The sequence below is a fragment of the Juglans microcarpa x Juglans regia genome, chromosome 6S, assembly GCF_004785595.1.
Source record: "Juglans microcarpa x Juglans regia isolate MS1-56 chromosome 6S, Jm3101_v1.0, whole genome shotgun sequence".
Taxonomy (NCBI): domain Eukaryota; kingdom Viridiplantae; phylum Streptophyta; class Magnoliopsida; order Fagales; family Juglandaceae; genus Juglans; species Juglans microcarpa x Juglans regia.
Genome location: NC_054605.1, coordinates 19,158,329 through 19,177,374, shown reverse-complemented (window position 1 = coordinate 19,177,374; position 19,046 = coordinate 19,158,329). Strand labels below are relative to the sequence as shown.

General features: G+C 33.9%; 3 protein-coding genes and 1 non-coding gene across 4 annotated transcripts; 2 read left to right on the top strand and 2 right to left on the bottom strand.

Moving 5' to 3' along the window:
* Nucleotides 1-890: 890 nt before the first annotated feature.
* Nucleotides 891-963, bottom strand: TRNAK-CUU. The gene has a single exon. It is a non-coding gene; the product is annotated as a tRNA-Lys (tRNA).
* Nucleotides 964-1,385: 422 nt separating this feature from the next.
* LOC121237600 (methylsterol monooxygenase 1-1-like) lies at nt 1,386-5,084 on the bottom strand. Its single transcript, XM_041134428.1, has 5 exons — nt 4,353-5,084; nt 3,453-3,775; nt 2,202-2,349; nt 2,071-2,103; nt 1,386-1,769 (listed from the first exon to the last, which is right to left on the bottom strand). The coding sequence occupies exons 1-5, from the start codon at nt 4,680-4,682 to the stop codon at nt 1,689-1,691; spliced, it is 915 nt and encodes a 304-aa protein (XP_040990362.1). The 5' UTR covers nt 4,683-5,084; the 3' UTR covers nt 1,386-1,688.
* A 4,840-nt stretch (nt 5,085-9,924) lies between these two features.
* On the top strand, nt 9,925-12,183 carry LOC121237546 (pentatricopeptide repeat-containing protein At4g22760). Its single transcript, XM_041134333.1, has one exon. The coding sequence runs from the start codon at nt 10,032-10,034 to the stop codon at nt 11,760-11,762; it is 1,731 nt and encodes a 576-aa protein (XP_040990267.1). The 5' UTR covers nt 9,925-10,031; the 3' UTR covers nt 11,763-12,183.
* Nucleotides 12,184-13,467: 1,284 nt separating this feature from the next.
* Nucleotides 13,468-15,497, top strand: LOC121237618 (uncharacterized protein At4g22758-like). The gene is made up of 3 exons (XM_041134448.1): nt 13,468-13,889; nt 14,640-14,847; nt 15,035-15,497. The coding sequence occupies exons 1-3, from the start codon at nt 13,590-13,592 to the stop codon at nt 15,277-15,279; spliced, it is 753 nt and encodes a 250-aa protein (XP_040990382.1). The 5' UTR covers nt 13,468-13,589; the 3' UTR covers nt 15,280-15,497.
* The last annotated feature ends 3,549 nt before the right edge of the window (nt 15,498-19,046 follow it).

The following is a 19,046-nucleotide window of genomic DNA, read 5'->3' as shown; positions in this document are numbered from 1 at the left end:
GAAACAGGTGGCTAGATAAAAACCACATATGACTGCGGGTCCCCCAAAATAAGTGAAAATATGATAATGTCTTTAGTTCCACTTCGACATCACTTCGATCCAACTCACAAAAAATAATAATAATAATAATAATTTTTTTTAAAAAAATATTATATTTATAAAACAATTATATAAAAATAATTTTACAGATTGACGTAATTTTATCTTATTCGTTAATTCTAATTTAAAATAAGAGTAACGTTACAATCTCACACAAAATCACGTTAGTTTGTAAAATTATTTTATATAATCAATTTGTGATTAGAATATTTTTTTAAAATAAAATAAAATAAAAAAGAAAGAGATCACATAGATTGAAATAGATTGGATGATCATCGCCACTGAATCCATATGATTGTGTCATCTACAGTTAGTGCCTTTTACACGTGGGATTATTGCCACATGGGCCTCCTTGGATGTCTACTTTCTGATGGTGATTTTTTTTTTTTTTAGGGTATGGATAGAGAAGCATCATGTTATATTTTCGTTCACAATCTCGGTGGTGTTCATGGTATTTGTTAAAATCAACGTGTGTGCCCAAAGAGAGAGAGAGAGAGAGAGATGTCAGAAAACTACCCCTCAAGTGGATGGGCCAATGTGAACTCCGGACCAATGTTCTTAGGGCGTCCGAAGACCCAAAAATAATTTAAGCCTATGATACCCATTTAACAACTATATAGGAGGGGCCTCGAAATTTAAAAAAAACCAAAAGCAAAAAGTTCGTTTTTCTCGTTTAAAAAATTGTTCCACGTGTGAAAAGTTGACTCAATTTTCTGTGGGCCACTTGTCGGTCCATATTGAAAACTAAAAACTAAAAACTAAAAACTAAAAACTAAAAAAGAGATAAATAACGCCCACCGTGGGGCTCGAACCCACGACCACAAGGTTAAGAGCCTTGCGCTCTACCGGCTGAGCTAGACGGGCCACTTTGTCTTTAAGTTTTTAATAAACTAAAACATGGTAACACAGCCTTTGCCTAGGAACCAATCATATAATTCTAGTGGTGATTAATCTAGAACTTAACCAGATGGCCCTCATCGACGAAACAAACCCTATGAATCTAAGTGGGTAGACTATAGAGGATGATATGCCAGATGTAAGTTTGTGTAGTTTTTTACTTCTAGTTCCAAGCATGAATGACGCAATGTTTTGATTGTTCAGGCATCTTTGTTATTTGATTTTTCATCTGATGAATGAATTGCCTGATCTCTGTAGTCCCAATCACTTGGGCTTTGGGTTGGTTTGAAACCATACCATGACATCAAATGCACTTTGCCTAATGCTGGAACTGAAGCTGACAGTTGTAAGGTTAAGAATGGGCTAGCAAACAGTATCCTTAGGAGAAGTACCAAAGCTAGAATTTTTCTTTCAGTAACTTGGTTGTGACATCATTTTGGATTGTCAAAAAAAGTTATATACAATCATTCATTAAAATCTGAAACAAAGCACAACACCCCCCCTCTCTCCCTCCCCAAGCTACAAAACATCCCAATTTTGAAGAATCCCAAGCCAATATTCTCCTTAGCCACTGAGGACTTCTACATGGACTAACATACTGACACTAACTTCTAATCACAGATCTCAGAATGTTGTCACTGCTGAAAAGCATAACAAAGAGCATTTCCCAGATAGGTTCTGCAGTATCATAGCTAGTCAGATTTGAGATCTTGGGTTGAAATATGGTGCGAGCCCCCATTCTGCTGACCACCGGCTTTTAATTCCCCTTTCGACTGTATTGCATAAAAATAAAATAAGAAGTTAGTAGGAACACTAAGCAAAGATGGAAACTTAGTCCGCTGCAACATGGTAATAATGAAGACGACGATGATAAAGCAAGATGATTCAACCTAAGGCACAACTATTTTACACGTTCTATGCAGAACAATAACAGATATCTGCATACTAAATCAATCTGAATAAAAGGACGGGAAAAGCACTCTTGCAATGCTTTTGTCTTTACGCTCCAGATAATGAAATCAACCAAATAGTCGGGCTAATTCAAGAAGCACTGGCCTAGTACTAGTGGTTTACCTTCTGAAAGAGCTTCTTCTGATATCGATAGCCCTGATGCAAAATCAAAGAAGTTATTGCAGAAACATTTTTCAGTTGCATACCTTGCATAAAGTGTGCATGCCAATATTATAATGAATATGGAATATTACCTTGTCAGTTCCATAAATGTAATCACAGTAGGTGAACACAGAAGCAAAATTGCTCTGGCTTTGCCCTCCAACATAATGATGGTAGTCATGATACTCAGCACCACCGTAAAATGGAATGTATTTTGTGGGACTCCAAGGGAAGTCATACCTGTATCGCAAAACATAAGTATCAACATCTGCTGCTGTCCAGAATGGTAAGAAGTTCAGCAAAGACAACAAGGATGTACAGTAGAATGTTAAAATGAAACATACAGCCTATTCTGATCCGATGCCAATTAGGCTGTTCATGTATCTGATTGTCACAAAAATCCACAAAACCGAAGAAGACACTGTCCCAAAAATACAAATATCTAGTATGCTACCTCCCTTTGACTCTCTCCATCCCTTACTGAGTTCTAGTCTGTTTCTATGTGGAAGTATGCGTGTATAGTTACTAGGTTGATTTTCATAATCATGACCAATATTGTGTCATGCAAAAGCAAGACAACAGCCATAGAGACTTATAAAAAAAAATATACGAATTAAATAGGTGGTCAACTTCGAGTCGCTTAATATACAAAAAGAGAGTTTTATGGTATCAACTATCATGACAATTTTTAGATGCTCCAGTCACCAATCAGTTAAGTGCACATTGTCAGAAGCTTTTACAAAGTCCAAAAAGGAAGTGATAATCTTCGATGAGGCAGACCATAGATTAAAATATCGAAAAGAAATGAATGATTCTTTCAACATCTTTTTCTCGTACATTACAATTTTATAAGGATTTTGATTTCAGGATTTATGTAATTTCTAAACCTCTTTCCCATTTGTAAAAGGTATTTCTCCACCATAAGAGATGGTTTTCAAAGAAAACTGGGATTCCGTCTCTCTTACTAAACATATATATATATATATATATATATATATATAAATGTTATTTTTGCCAATTTGTTTTTGCAGAAATGAACGAGAACTCACGAATGTAAAACAAAAACGCCCTTCCTCTGCCCAAGCAACCCCTCAGAAAAATAAAATGACAGAAATAACAATAACAGTACAAGGCATCACACTGATCGTAGTACCCACCACCACCAACAAGGTCAAGGCAGGCACTGTTAAAGATCCCTGAAATCCATCTTACTTTCACATAGAAATTAAAATGGTAACGAGGAAAAGAAAGGAAGATAATCTAAACTGGGCATCGCTTTGTCACAATCGAATAAAGCAATAAAGGATGGTAAGGAAGTAAAAGAAGAATGTGCAGCAGCGTACCCGCTGTGCGTTTCAATCGCCTCAATCTGCCGTAGAGCAATCCACAGCCAGAACGTGATCAGGTGACCGGGCACCATGGCCGGCCCGAGGAAAGATGGGATACCGAGGATCAAAATCTCGGCCCAATGCGCGTAGGGCGCCGCAAATCCAATTGGAGCTGTGTATTCATGGTGAACTCTATGAATCTTCTCGTAACCCCACTTGTTATGGAGAAATCTGTGGATCCAGTAGTTCGAATAATCCTCCACCACGAAATACACCGACAACTGTGCAAATATTTCCCATCCCGAAGGTAATGGAAACCCCGTGCGAATCCCAATCATCTGTGAATGAACAGAGAATTGCTTTAACTTCAATATCGCAGAGAGATATTCCAGAAAGATAAGAAAAGGCCAATACGGAAAAAAATCCCCAAAATACAAAACCTCACAACTTCATCCAGGAGTTCAAGATTTAGCCATAACAACAGAACTACATAATTAAATGTGGAACATAAAACAAAACAAGATTTCCTATGAATTCAAAAACTTGCTAATCTAATCACAGACATGAAAAAGTTTGCAATGATTACTTGCATAAAATGAGGATAAGTGCCAGAGCTCGAGTCAAAGAAATCACGTCACAATAATCACAGAATTTATATTGCGTTGAGAACCCACCAATTTATCACAAAACTTAAAAATTAAGGACATGCACCCAATCAAAGGGCCCGCAATTCTCATCTTGAAGCAAACTCGAACATTAAGAAAAATAGATTCCTTAACTCTCAAAAGTAATCGTTAACTGGAAAAAAAAAAAGGCACCCCGAAGCCAGGTTTGACATAACCTTTTAAAAAACCAATCCAAATCTGATTACACAAAATCACCCACAGAAAGAAATTATATGCACAAATAAAGTACCTGAATAGAGGGGTAGGAAACCATCTGCAAGGGACCGACGACGAGGAAGAACATCCGCATGACGTCCTTGTAGCAGCGAAACACTTGAGCGGAAGACAACCTGGCCTTGGGCTGAATCTTGAAGCGTTCGAAGCCGGTCAAGCGGGCAAGCTCGAGGAAGGCAAGAGGAAGAGGGACGACGGAGAAGACGAAGAAGAGAAAGAGAATGGTGTGGCAGTAGAGGAAGTAGTCGGACTTGCGGGCGGAGTATTGAAACCAGAGGGTCTCCGCGTAGGTCAGGTTTCGGCCGAGGGCGTCCGAGGCCTCGTCGAGCGTCTGGTATGGCAGCATTGTAGGGCAAATACCAAATTCTGGAAGACGAGGATTGGTCGGCGGGGAGGATTGGTCAACGAGGTTGAGAACGCTAAATAAATGGAGGACAGTATAGACAGGGTGGGTTGTGTGTGTATATATATATATGTGTGTGTGTGTGTATATATATATATATATGTAATATGTTGTAGGGGAGGCGTGGGTCCTGTGCGACACCCTTTGTTTAGGTTTTGGACCGAAAGGAGAGTGAAAAAGGTTGGGATGAGCTGGATGTCTGTTAAAATATGCGGGACATGTCCAACGGCCGAGGTGACTGCTTCCCCAGAACTCCTTTCCCCCGCCGCCCCCGAGCAATCTGTCGCAAACTGTACCAGAAGAAGGCTACAGTACTTCTTTTCTCCAAAATACGGATTGAGCTCCTCCAAAAATTTTATCTTTTCTAATTACAAAATTATAAGTATTTTCATATGATTTGAGCGTGAAAATGTTCCCCTTTGATTGATTAAAGAATATTGAACTTAAACACCCTGTCTTCGTATTCTATTTCTCTAATCCCTCTTTCACCTTCTTTTTATTTTTCACTTTTCAATCTTTATTGTTATTATTTTTCTATTTTCCCACCTTCCCATGTTGCAAGAAGACTTGCATGCCAAACAAATATCAGACATCACCTTCGCAGTTCTCCGTCTCGGCCTAGAAGGAACTCTGCATCCATGTTGCGATACGCCAGTAACAAAGCGCGTGATTTGATCTACAGTCAGTCATATAATAGTAGACACCCAGATCTTGTCCTGTTCTCCACGTCGGAGAAAAAACTAGTAGACCATCCAATTGCATGTTCTAAAAGTACACCCTGGACCCACTAAGCAAAACATCACTCCTTTCCTTTCTAAAAAATAGTTAACATTGTTATTTAATAAATTTATACAAATTTTAAATATTACTGTCTCTTATAAGTTTTTATAAAAAAAAATAGACTATACCTTAAATAATATTAAAAAATTAATTTTTATTAATGAGACTTACTTTTTTATAAAGAATTTGTATGAGATTTGGATGTTTGAGGTTTGTAACTAATATTAATCTTTTATAATTATAATCAATAATATGATATTATCTATTTGTCCGTTCATAAAAATTATTAGATTTTAAATGTTATATAGCCTTTCTTTATTAAAAAAATATTATATAAAAAAAATTTATAAACTGACGTGATTTGATATATGAATCAATTACTACCATAATGAAAAATTCACTGTAAAAAAACGGTAGTTATAAAAAGGGTCGTGTTTATCTGATATTTTTTGTGTTTTGTAAAGAATAAAATGAAGACAAATGATATTGCTTTCGTTAAACTTTCTCATTGATTACAATCTTCTTTGGCTCCGAAAGGGAAGTTTGAAAGTCTGTTTGAAGATGAGATGGGAAAGGTGTAGAGCTATTGAGATAGAACAAGAAGAATGAGTAACATGATAGGCTCGGGTATTCCTTGCAACTTTTTTGTTTTGTTTGGAGCTGAAAATAAATGCTACTTGGAAGTGAAGTTTAACGAAGGCATGTGAGTTGTAATTAGCTAGCTAGGTTGATTGATAATGCAACTTGGAGGTGACAACTGGTTAGGTTTTAGTCCTCTCAAATGTCTTCAAGTTCAACATATATAATTGATGATCATTTGCTTACTTTTCATCAAACTATGGACACTTAAATATATCAAATATCTTAATGACAATATTTTAGAGAAAATATATTTACAATCGTTACTTGTATAATTAATACATAATCGTTTTGAAAAAGATGAATAAAATATGAGACATACATAAAAAAAAATTAATTTTTTTAATAGTATATTCTATTCTTTTTCAAATCGATTATACGACATGTATGCACGCCACAATTATATATAGAATTATTCTTTATTTTATTTTGATTATATTATATTAAATCGTTGTTTATGCTACCAACCTGTCAAGTTAATGCCTTTGTTAAACCCCACCTCGTGCAGCTTTTGTTCCCACCCCGTGACATCTTCCTACTTCATTTGTCCTTTCATATTAATATAATAACATGAACTATGATCGCATATATTACTTCGTATCCGTATTAAATATTATTAAATATGTCGGTTAGACTAATGACTAATAACTACCAATATCCTTTAGCTAATTTCCATATATATGAGAGCAGGGGGGAACTATGTCGTAGGTTCCCCCCAAAAATAAATTAAAAAATTAAAAAATTAGTCTTATATATTATATAATTATAAAATGTAAATATTCTTAAAATATTTAAAGTTACCCCCCAACACTCAAACACACACAGTATATCACTCAAATATCTTTAAGTTCATTAACATAATAGTCTTAATTTGACATCTCTATCTCTCTTTATTTGCATTTAGTGTACATTGTGCGGTTTGTTTAGTTTCATATCAATGATATCATATAAAATTTTCTTGTCTTTCTGAACTTACATATATAATTACATGATTTTATTTTATTTTATTTTTTCACTCGGGTCATTCTCGACTTCATTAAATTTATTGCCTATCACCTGTATATAATCTTCCTTTAAAACTTTTGAAATGTTTTTAACCACATATTAATTAGTTAACTAGTTAGAAGTTTTACGAGAGTTTATCTAATAGTTAAAACAAATATGAAAGATTCTTATATATGAGAGGTAGCAAATTTATCTAGCTAGAGATTAACGAGACGACTCTAGAGAGATAGAGAGAGTATGTGAAGAATTTATTAGTTATTCAAATGCTTTTTTTCTTTTACTTATTAATAGTAATACAATTATACAATAAAAAATTTAATGACTTTTATATCATTAGATATTTTTTCAGGTTTATTCTTGATCTATAAATTTTTCTTAAAATTTAGAAAAATATGAGTAAATCGAAAAAAATTGTATAATTTTATGACGTATAATTATTTTTTTATATAATCACGTGCAAAAATTACCTATTACTTATACTGACACATATTGCACATTTTGCCGATCGCCTCCCAGACACCAAATTTTAGTTCTGCCCCTATAGGAGAGCAATATGAATCAGTAGTACTTATCTTTTCATTTCCAAAAGCTCATTTAAGTCATTAAGCCCATGATCAATTTCATCACCATTTTTAGTACGTTTTTTTTCTTTTCTTGGTGAAAAAATCGACTTGAAAATTCATTTATTTTCTGCTTCCAAATTTATCCGGGGCCATGCATGGATTAATTTAGGGGTAGTTTGTTTTTAGAGATGAGATAAGATGAGTTAAGATTAAAATTAAAAAATTGAATAAAATATTGTTATAATATATTTTTTAATATTATTTTTATTTTAGAATTTGAAAAAGTTGAATTGTTTATTTTATTTTGTGTAGAAATTTGAGAAAGTTGTAATGATGAAGTGAGATGAAATGAAATGTTTCTTAAAAACAAACGAGGCCTTAGTTGCCATTATCTCCCTCTTTCTTGGAGCCAATTCGTTTACTTCCGATAGGATTTGGTTCATTTCCAAAATATAGAACCAAGACCAACCTAAAATTGCTGGTTTGGAGTCAAGAATGAGAAATGATTTATACAAGTTTTAAATAGATAAACTTCATACAAGTTTTTGTAAAAAAGTAGATCCCACATTAAAAAAGTGTAAAAAAAAATATTTTTTTATTAGTGAAACCTACTTTTTTATAAAAAAGAATTTATATGTGACTTATCTATTTAGGATTTGTGTCTATTTAGGATTAACTTATATGTAACTTGTCTATTAAGGATTTGTGATCGATTATTTACAACAAGAATAATTATTTACCATAAAAATAGATTTATTTTAATAAAAAATAACTGGTCTAATTAAACTATTAAGGATTTGTAACCGATTATTTACAACAAAAATAATTATTTACCATAAAAATAGATTTATTTTAATAAAAAATAACTGGTCTAATTAAACTGTTTTGTTATAATGAGAAAGTGCGGATGGGATAGAGTCATCAACTTTGAGCTGATCCATGATTGGCTCCAGCGGCCACCGTTTGATCAGTGACGCGCGTGTATCATGTGGGAAAGATAATGATGTGATGCATGAAGAATAAATAAGATTACGATTCATGGGGAGTGGTCCATGGCACACACTAGTTAGCTACAAAAGTGATCTGAAGTGATCTGCTCTACGGTCTCTATCGATATTTCTTTAGATTTTTGTTTTTTTGTTTCCCTCATATCCTTGTCGTATCCATGCATGCATGGCTTTAAGGTGGTGATTATACTGATTAGCATGCGGCCTGAAATGATGCATATATGGTGACTGTTCATCTTCATGCATGCTAATTCCTTCAAAGGGGACTTTAAGTCCGGTTTGTATTCACAATCTATCTCAATTCATCTTAACTCATTTTAACTTATCTCACTACTATTCACTACTATTCAGTAACTTTAATTCACAAATCTCACTACTATTCACAACTCATCTCATTACTATTCACAACTCATCTTCAAATCCAAACGATACCTAATTTGGTATTTCAATTTGATCAGTTGTTTGCAGGTACAATCTTCCATAGTTCCAGCAATTTCAATGCTTGAAAAATCATTACCTTAGAAAAACCTTCATGGTTATGTTTGCCGGAGAAATGTAATTCTCATTTTAAATTTTATTATTTATAATTATTCACGTTGATATGGTACATTTTAAATCAACAGATCGTTTGAGATGAGGAGTACATTTTAAATTATTGAAGTGTGAAACTGCTTAAAATTGTACAACATTAACAAATGCGATTAGAGATAATAGGATTTGAGATAAAGAGTAATATAATTATTTCGACTATAAAAAATTATAAGAAACTCAAATTTGATACCAACTTAACACCAAATTAATAAATTAGTGTTGAGAGGTTTGATCCATTTAGAAGTTAAATCATATGCGACCCAATCAAACTTGGTATAATTCAAATCCAAGACAATAACATAATTGACAACCTATATTTAATTAAGAATTGTTATAGAAATAAAGAAATTACACAAAAGTAAATCTACAAATTGACGTAAATTTATATCATCTGTTAGATCTACTTTATATTAAAAGTAACTGTACAATGTACTGCATTAAACCACGTTAGCTTGTAAATTTATTTTTATATAATTCCTCTCTATCTAATTTGTAAAATAACAAATTCGTAACCAATGGTAATGTATGTTGCATCCATAGCTTGGGCTTACAACTTTGCCACTATATTTATTTGGGTTGCTTTGGGCCGAAGCACATCATCTTGTAGGTATATCTGTGGTCTTCCATCTCTTTCTCAAGCACCACGACGTGAACCAGAGAGAATCTTTATAGACGAAACATAAGGAGCCTGCAATCTGAAATTCTTAATGCTGGTAACGAGGCTGACAACCTTGTTGAACAATTGCCTAACTGTCAACCAGGCGGAGCAAATCCACGCACACATCCTCGTAAACGGTCTTAACCACCTCGAGCCCCTCTTAGTCCGCCAAATCTCCCTCTCAACTTCCAATTACTCAAGTCGTCTTGCTCAATATCTAAAACTAGTCATTTACCAATTAAAAAACCCAGATACATTCTCTTGGGGTTGCACAATTCGGTTCTTTTCCCAGCATGGACAATTCAAAGAAGCTTTTTCGCTTTATGTTCAAATGCAGAGACTGGGACTGTGTCCAAACACATTTGCTGCGTCCTCTGCTCTAAGGGCATGCGCTAGAGTTGTAGATAAGATAGGTGGGGTTTCGGTACATGTTCAGGTTTATAAATCTGGGTTCTGTGGCTGCGTTTATGTGCAAACAGCTCTGTTGGATTTTTACTCGAAAGTGGGTGATGTAGTAACTGCACAGAAATTGTTTGATGAGATGGTTGAGAAGAATGTCGTTTCGTGGAATTCTATATTATCTGGGTATTTGAAATCTGGGAATTTAGCAGAGGCCCATAGGGTATTCGATGAGATTCCAAGGAAAGATGTTATCTCTTGGAATTCAATGGTTTCGGGGTACGCAAGAGCAGGAAATATGGACCAGGCAGGCTCTTTGTTTCAACAGATGCCAGAGAAAAACTCGGCTTCTTGGAACTCGATGATTAGTGGTTATATTGACTGTGGGAGTATAAAATCAGCTAGAAGCATTTTTGATGCGATGCCTCGAAGAAATAATATTTCTTGGATCACAATGATTGCTGGGTACTCGAAATGGGGAGATCTTGAGTCTGCTCGCAAACTGTTTGATCAGATGGATAAGAATTGTCTACTCTCGTATAATGCTATGATAGCCTGCTATGCTCAGAATAGTCGGCCTCAGGAGGCCATTGGGCTGTTCAAACAGATGCTTGGGTCAGATGCAAATGTTCAGCCAGATGGGATGACTTTGGCTAGTGTTCTATCTGCTTGTTCACAACTAGGAGATTTCAAATTTGGGTTTTGGACTGAGTCATATATTTATAAATTAGGTATTGAACTGGATGATCATTTGGCTACTGCTTTAGTAGACCTGTATGCGAAATGTGGAAGCATTGATAAAGCATATAAGTTGTTTCATGCCTTGAGGAAAAAGGATCTAATTGCTTATTCTGCCATGATCTTAGGCTGTGGGATAAATGGTAAGGTAGTTGATTCGGTCAGGTTGTTTGAAGAGATGCTAAATGCCTGTATTTGCCCTAATTTAGTTACCTACACTGGGCTGCTAACTGCCTATAACCACGCTGGCTTGGTTGAAGAAGGCTACAAATGCTTTAACTCCATGAAGGACCATGGGCTTTCACCTTCAGCTGATCATTATGGGATTATGGTGGATCTTTTAGGAAGGGCTGGACGGTTGGAAGAAGCATATGAACTAATAGGGAGCATGCCAATGAAGCCTCATGCAGGGGTTTGGGGAGCTTTGCTTCTTGCTTGCAGGTTACATCAAAATGTTGAGCTTGGGGAGATTGCTGCTTGGCATTGCGTTGAGCTGGAGCCCAATTCAACTGGTTATATTGCTCTTCTCGCCAACATTTATGCTTCTGTCGGAAGGTGGGATGATGCCAAGAGACTGAGGAAGGTTGCAGGGGATAAGGGGTTCACAAAGACACCTGGTTGTAGTTGGATGGAATCTATTTGACTTCTCATAATTGGAAGAAAAGGCATTTTCTCAATGCTCAGAGACCATGGTATATAATTCCGGCTTTTGATGGCAACCTCATATTTTATGGCCCAATTCTTCAGCTCTTATTATACAATGGTTTTGGACTTGGCGTCTCGCATGAATTGGAAGGGTGTACTTTTTCAACTTGATCACCGTGTTGCTGGAAGTTTTTCTTTAATATGTTTGAAAGGAAGGCTTCTCCATGGATCCTTTCCAGATGGAAAACATAATTCATCACTTAACAATGGATTAGTGTGACTTATGGAGGCTCTGCGAATAACAAGATTAAACACTCGACCAGTTCATTTTTTTAATTAGCCGTGTGGCTGGCCCCACCCCCTTCCTCTCAATCTCTACTTGATTTTGAGTTGTGTAAAATCAAAATTTTGAACAAGTTTCCGCAACATTGCCCACCTTTTTTTTTTTGTTAATTCTTTAGAACCCATTGATAAGTTTGGCCAAATTTAGGGAGAATAATTGATTATCTCCTTTCTTAAGTTATTGTTGCTTTGCCAAATTTAAGGAGATGAATTGATTTCTTTTAGGTAGAGTTTGGATAGTGAGATGAGATAAAATTGTTTTAGATGAAAGTTAAAAGTTGAATAAAATATTGTTATAATATTTTTTTAATATTATTATTATTTTAAAATTTAAAAAAATTGAATTATTTATTGTATTTTATGTAAGAATTTGTAAAAATTATAATAATGATATGAAACGAGATGTATTTAGGTAGTTTTGATATTCAAACTGAGTCAAATCAACGAAAATCAGGGCTTGCCTATAAGTAGACTTTGGAACCATTCAAGGGCCAAAAATAAATCTTATATGATGTTGATAAGTAAAATGGTTCAAATATATCATATTAAAATATTATATATTATATAAATACTATTAATTTCAAATATGATTCTTATTAATTTTACTTTAAGTCATGATTTTTAGGATCCGTTTGAAAAGTAAAAATGTTTCATTTTATCTAATTTCATCACTATAATTTTTTTAAATTTTTATATAAAATATAATAAATAATTCAAAAATTTTAAATTTTTAAATAATAATAATATTAAAAAATAAAATTCTAATAATATTTTATTTAATTTTTAAATTTTATCTCAATTTATTATCTAAACATCATTTTTTTTTGGAGAGAGAGAGGAGGGAAGGCATTTGAAATTGTGGAGGACAAAGCGGTGGAAAAGTCCCCAAGCCAAGTAAATGGATTATGACATGACGGCCGTATATTAATAGCACGTTTGGAGAATGAGACGAAATAAAAATTTTATAAATAATAATAAGTTAGTTTATGAATAATAGTGAGATAATTTAAGTTAAGTATTTATTAAGTTTTAAAATAATAGTAGTGAGATAGAAAAAAATTAAATAAAAAATATTATAAAATTAAAATATTATTAGAATATAATTTTTTAATATAATTTTTATTTTTTAATTTAAAATATTTGAATTTTTTTTTTGTTTGAAAATTTAAAAAAATTATAATCATTATTTAAAAAAAAAAATTGTAATGATTGTTTTGAAAGGGTTTTTATTTGAAGATAGTAAAAGAATAAGGTATGAAATTAGAAGTTTACTCAAACTTTTGGGTCCAGAAGAAAAAAATGCATAGACTTTAGAGTTTAAACTACTGTGCCACCAATAGTACAAAATCACAGTGACGTTAACTTCCAAAAACAACCAACTACCCTTCAAATCCCACGAAACTTCAACAAACAAAGATACCATTCCCACGCAACGCAACGCAACCTCTGTCCTCTCCAAACCGGTGCTCCTATTCCATAACATATGCCTGAGAGATATCTGCGGCGGAGGGCTCAGGCGACTGGTGGTCGGAAAAGCAAGCCGCCGAACCCATCTTCATCCCCTCGGAGGAGGAGCCCGCCCCCTCGGAGATCGGCGAAGCTGGCTTCCAAGCCCATAAAGATTTTGAAGCGATGCTCTTCGGAACCGGTTCTTTGCAGCACCAGCGACGATGATCGGAGTTTGAGATCCGAGGGTGTTTCTGTTCTTGATAGGCCTCACACATTTACGGATATGTGCGCGTCCTCGCCTTCGTTGTTCGGTCCCTCTCCGCAGAAGTATGAGGTAAGAGTCAAGATTGATACCTTTTGTCGCGAAAAAAAATTTCTTTGTTGTTTTTTCTTCACCTGTACATGGGAAAGGGATTTGATTGCTGTCAGTTAAGCGTTTTTTCTTAGACACCTAAACAATCATTCTAAGATTTTTCAGATTTTTAAAAAAATGATTAATTTCTATTTGCTCAATACATTAATCAAGACCCTATATTCATTGAGCTGTGGAAACCTCTCTTAAGCTATATATCAAACATAATGAATGAAAAAAATGGCAGGCACCCATTATAATTCAACAATCTTCCATACAACAAAAAATGGAGAAGTATGCTAAATCCAATTGAAAAATAAATACTCTGATCAAGGTCCTTCTTTTTCGTTCATTGAGTTGTGTAAACCAGTTATTAACCGTTTATAGATTCCCCTTTTGGTTTATGCATTGAGATTGATGAACCATAAATAAACTGTACAGATTCAATGTGAGAAAACCGCAATTGACTTTTTTCGTTTTGTCTTTTCTTCCGTGGGTTTTCATTTAGTACGGGGTCTTGGTTGTTGAAAATGGGGAGTGTCTTGAACAACAGGAACACGTGTTCCTCTGTAAGTTCTAATTGATAAACCATGTCTAAATCCAAACAAGTTGCTGATCTTGCCCATGTCAAATCCCGTGATTATTTTTACATCTTGAACATATATAAAATTCTAGGACTACTCCCAGAAATAATCGTGCATGTCTAAACGTCGTGAAGATTGTGGAATGCAGGGATACAAGAAAGATGCAAAGGTGGTGGTTAATGTGACAGTCGAAGGAAGTCCAGGACCAGTGCGGACCATGGTTAAATTAGGGGCAAGTGTGGAGGACACCATCAAGCTTGTTGTTGACAAATATAGCGAAGAAGGCCGAACTCCTAAGCTTCACCGGGATGCAGCATCCTCATTCGAATTGCATGACTCCTATTTCAGCCTTAAAAGTAAGCAAACCTTTAAGATTCCAAAGTTCTCAGCTTCTCAAGTCTGGTGTCTTTGCACCATGTCATGCTTCAAACCTGTTCTAAGAGCTGTTAGCTAGCTTTAAAATGACCAATTAATAAATATATAAACATCGGCAGCAGCTTGTTTTCCAACTGATGTTTGATTGTCTTTGTTTTGATTAAACAGGTTTGGAGAAATCAGAATTGGTCGGAGATGTTGGTAGAAGAAGCTTCTATCTTCGAAAGAGTAGCAGTGGTCCTAGTAGTAATGGAGCGTCTCCATGCACTTCAGACATTAATGTTCCGGCAAGAGAAAGCTCTCCCCCACCCATTCCACCTCCTGCATTCTTACTCCCATCTTTCATAGCTCGAAAGATCAGTCAATTTTTTAGAAGAACACGTAGGCTTTGGAAACTCTTTATCTGCATATAATGATGGATGACCCAAACACCACACCCATCGTTAATTATATTACTGTTTTTTCTTTCTGAATCAGTTTCCCTTTTCTCCGTTAATACAAATTCACTGTTCTTTCATACGTTAAGAATGTACAGATTACAATACAAGATTGAGTCTCGAAATTATTTGCTTTCTCAATCATTTGATGAATATATATGTAAATTGCTGCAAAAGTAATCCTTTTGCTGGTTCATACCGTTCAACGTTGATGGACACTGATCTTTGCGAAGCAATATTATAGAATCATAAATTGCATGCTGTTTCCTCTTTGTTTATAACTGTGAAATCACCTGTTCAAAAACTTTTAATTGGATGAAGTGTAGAGTCAGTGTTTGGATTCAAGATTCCTGTTTTGATATTATGTAAAATCACCACTTATCTATAAAATTTAAACTAATTCAAACATATAGATTTTATTATTTATTTTATATTTTTAACCATAAGAAGTCCACTATGATGATCGATGGAAAAAAAATATAAAGTCCACCATGATGAGCTCGTCCTGTTCTGCCTTGTATCATACGAGTTGAATTCCTTTTGTCAAAGAAAAAAAAAAAATCAGTTCTTCCATATTCTCGTATAATAATTAAAGTAAACAATAGTTGAGAGATAAATTAAAAAAATGCGAGAATTATAGTCTAGGAACCAAGAAAATATTTTGAGCCCCAAATAATGAATACATTAAAACGTGATATGTCATTAATCACATAAAATTTATAAAGTTTTTGTAGTAAAATTTGTAATAAATTTAGCATTTTCATTTTTATTTAATCGTAATAAACCTAGTATGTCCATCGAATATTCTTTGTCAATGCACAGGATGCGTCACCATTCATTATTTCCTGCTTAACCAGATGTCCGCAACCGGGAAAATGGCAGGCTTTAACAGAGAAGGTGCAACAGAATATCCTTTCCTATGCCTACAGAATTAGAAAGAGAATGTGCAACGAATATCCTTTCCATTATAGTCTCTTTTTAAAGTTACCAAAATGAAAAATAAAAAATAAAAAATCCCCGACCTCCGAATCAAAGATCGTGGGCAAAATCAACTTGAGGTTTGATCCTTTTGGAGTTGGAGGTAGATTAAGGAAACTAAAATTAAGTTCCGTTTGGAATTGGATTGCATTCAGTTTAGTTTAATTTTAAGTTAAATTTAACATCTAAACATATAATTTTTAAATTAATAAATTCATCCTAACTCAAAACCTCATTATATATAGAATCTATAATTTTTTTTAACTTTCTATAAATACATATAAATTCATCTTAGGTTGACTTTATAAAATTCACTCTATCATCTTAACTTACTATTATTTATAAAAAATTCAACTTAGTTCAACATTTAAACGGGACTAAGGGTATTGGCATTGGCTTCATCAAAGCTATCTCTAAAATTTGATGAAAAGTACATATTTTTCATAAGTCTAAAACCTCCTGAGCCATAACTCCACATTGAATTGGCCATTGAATTCATTATAATAATAATATAATATTATTTTTTTAATAATAATATTTTTAATTTATTTTTTTATATTTTACAATTACACTAATAATATATTAATTAATAATTTTAATTTAATATTTTGCAATTACATTAATAATATGTTAATTAATAAATTTTAATTATCTTCAAGCTCATCCTCCAGTGAAAGACTACAATCATGTAGTCAACAATTCTGCGACCAAACAATGTTTGCAAGCTACGAATTGCAGCTTCCTCTTGTTGAAAGCAACGCATCAAAATTTCAATGACTAGACAAAAAAGCCCGTAGCCCGGGAGTTGTTCTTTTGCATTTTGGAATAAAAAATTTCTTTGATTTTTGAACAGTATCATTTTAAATTTAAAAAATAAATTAAATTTACTGTAACTCAAATCTTGAGCTGGTGAGTTATAGCGACTCCAATGCAAACAATTTCAACGGTATATATGCAAAATTTACGTTGGGCTGAACTTTTGTCGAAACTAATATCAGTGCTCTAATGCTCTGTTTGATGAAATTGAGTGAGATAGAATAACTATTTCAGTGTCGTGCTGGTCCAACTGTCCGAAACATATCAGAATCTAGGCCCACAGAATAAGTAGCAACTTCCGAGTCCTGACTCTGAGTTGTAAAAGATAGGGCCAGAAATTGAGTCTGGGCTTTAGTGGACACAAAACAAATTGGTTTCTCAGGATCCTGCGGTTCGACCAGGTTTCAGCCCTTTAAAAGCCTGCAATTGGGAGTTGTGACGGGTGCTTTTGATACTAACTAATAATTATCTAATGATACACAGTACCATATCAATATATTAGGATAAAAAGTGGGATATTAGAGTAATATATAACATAATTCTATATAAATATGTAAGTACATATGCCAAAAATGTTTATTTATCCCACTCATTTATGGACTATTTCTTACACATAACATATTTTAATCATACCAAAAATCCTATATATTTCGAGAAGGGAATGTAATAAAATATCTACAACTCTATACTAAATTAATAACAGGTTTGTAAAATTAGAATTAGTTTTTAACCGTTGTAAAGAAGTGCATGTACTACATTTATTTGTTAGTAACAAATTTTCATAATTAAAATTAACAACTCGTTTAGATGATAAAAGCAGCTTAGCTCAGTTCAAATTTAAACTTTATCTACCATTCAAACACACTTTGAGCCGAGTTTCATCCGTAAAAGGCAGTGAACTCATTTCTAAATTGTAGATAGACGTGACACATCCATGCAAAGGCAGGGATTTCAGACTTCATCTGCCCACTTCAATTTTTTTTCTCCATTCCGTTCTCCTTCCTCCGTCTCTCCCTCTCCCTTTCCCGTCCTTGCTCTTTCCCAACCCATCCTATAAATCCCAAAATTCTCATTCCATTCAAAACCTCTCGGATGCCTCCATTCAAAAGTAATATGAAAAACAAAAACTTGAAAGAAATGGACTTGTGAATTGTGAATACTATGAAAATGAAAAAAAAACAACCGATGGCTACTTTTCGTTTTTTTACGTTTTGACTATTGTTTTCATTGACGCAAATGGATGCAGTGCACGCAAACGCTTTTTTTTTTTTTTTTTTCTGCGATGTATTTGGGGCCAAAAGAGTAGACAATTTCGGTTTTTCTTGTCTGGTGAACTATATAAAATAATAGTGAGACTCATTTCTTTTATAATTTTTTGTAAATATATTTAAATTCATTTTAATATCAAAATATACTTTAAACTCATTCTAAGTAAATTTTATCAAACTCATTCAACAATCTCAACTCATTATTATTCATAAAAATTGATTCAACTTTACTCAACATCAAAAAATAACCTAAAAGTGGCGGTCGATTCTCTTATCTTCAAGCTGCTCCTCCCTGTCCTTCCTCTTCTTGCATTGCATATATTTGAGTTCGGTGGCACCCCATGCACGCAACACACACTGTGCCCAACCCCATAATTAATTCTCACTCAAAAGGTCATGTCCATTGTTTGTTCGCTTTCTTGGCGTTTTCCCCAGGCAGATTGCTTATTCTCCTCGTTTTGGGTACTTTTTTATCAACAAGCTAAAGAGCTCCTCCGTCAAAATAAATTCATAAAAATAACTTTATAATATAATATATGATATTAATTTATTTTATATTATAAATTTATTTAGATATTTTTTTATACTAAAAAATTTATTTTTTCATTATTTTCATAAAATTAGCAAAGACGCTGTTGTATCTTCCGGCCGAATTATATTAGAATCCATTTAGACAGTGAG

Excerpts from the sequence above, each read along its gene's own strand:
- LOC121237600 (XM_041134428.1), bottom strand. The coding sequence starts at position 4,682 with ATGCTGCCATACCAGACGCTCGACGAGGCCTCGGACGCCCTCGGCCGA. Across the intron at positions 3,776-4,352 it reads TTTCCTACCCCTCTATTCAG|ATGATTGGGATTCGCACGGG; the intron begins GTACTTTATTTG and ends GTTCATTCACAG. Across the intron at positions 2,104-2,201 it reads ACATTTATGGAACTGACAAG|GGCTATCGATATCAGAAGAA; the intron begins GTAATATTCCAT and ends ATTTTGCATCAG.
- LOC121237546 (XM_041134333.1), top strand. The coding sequence starts at position 10,032 with ATGCTGGTAACGAGGCTGACAACCTTGTTGAACAATTGCCTAACTGTC.
- LOC121237618 (XM_041134448.1), top strand. The coding sequence starts at position 13,590 with ATGCCTGAGAGATATCTGCGGCGGAGGGCTCAGGCGACTGGTGGTCGG. Across the intron at positions 13,890-14,639 it reads CCTCTCCGCAGAAGTATGAG|GGATACAAGAAAGATGCAAA; the intron begins GTAAGAGTCAAG and ends TGTGGAATGCAG. Across the intron at positions 14,848-15,034 it reads CTCCTATTTCAGCCTTAAAA|GTTTGGAGAAATCAGAATTG; the intron begins GTAAGCAAACCT and ends TTGATTAAACAG.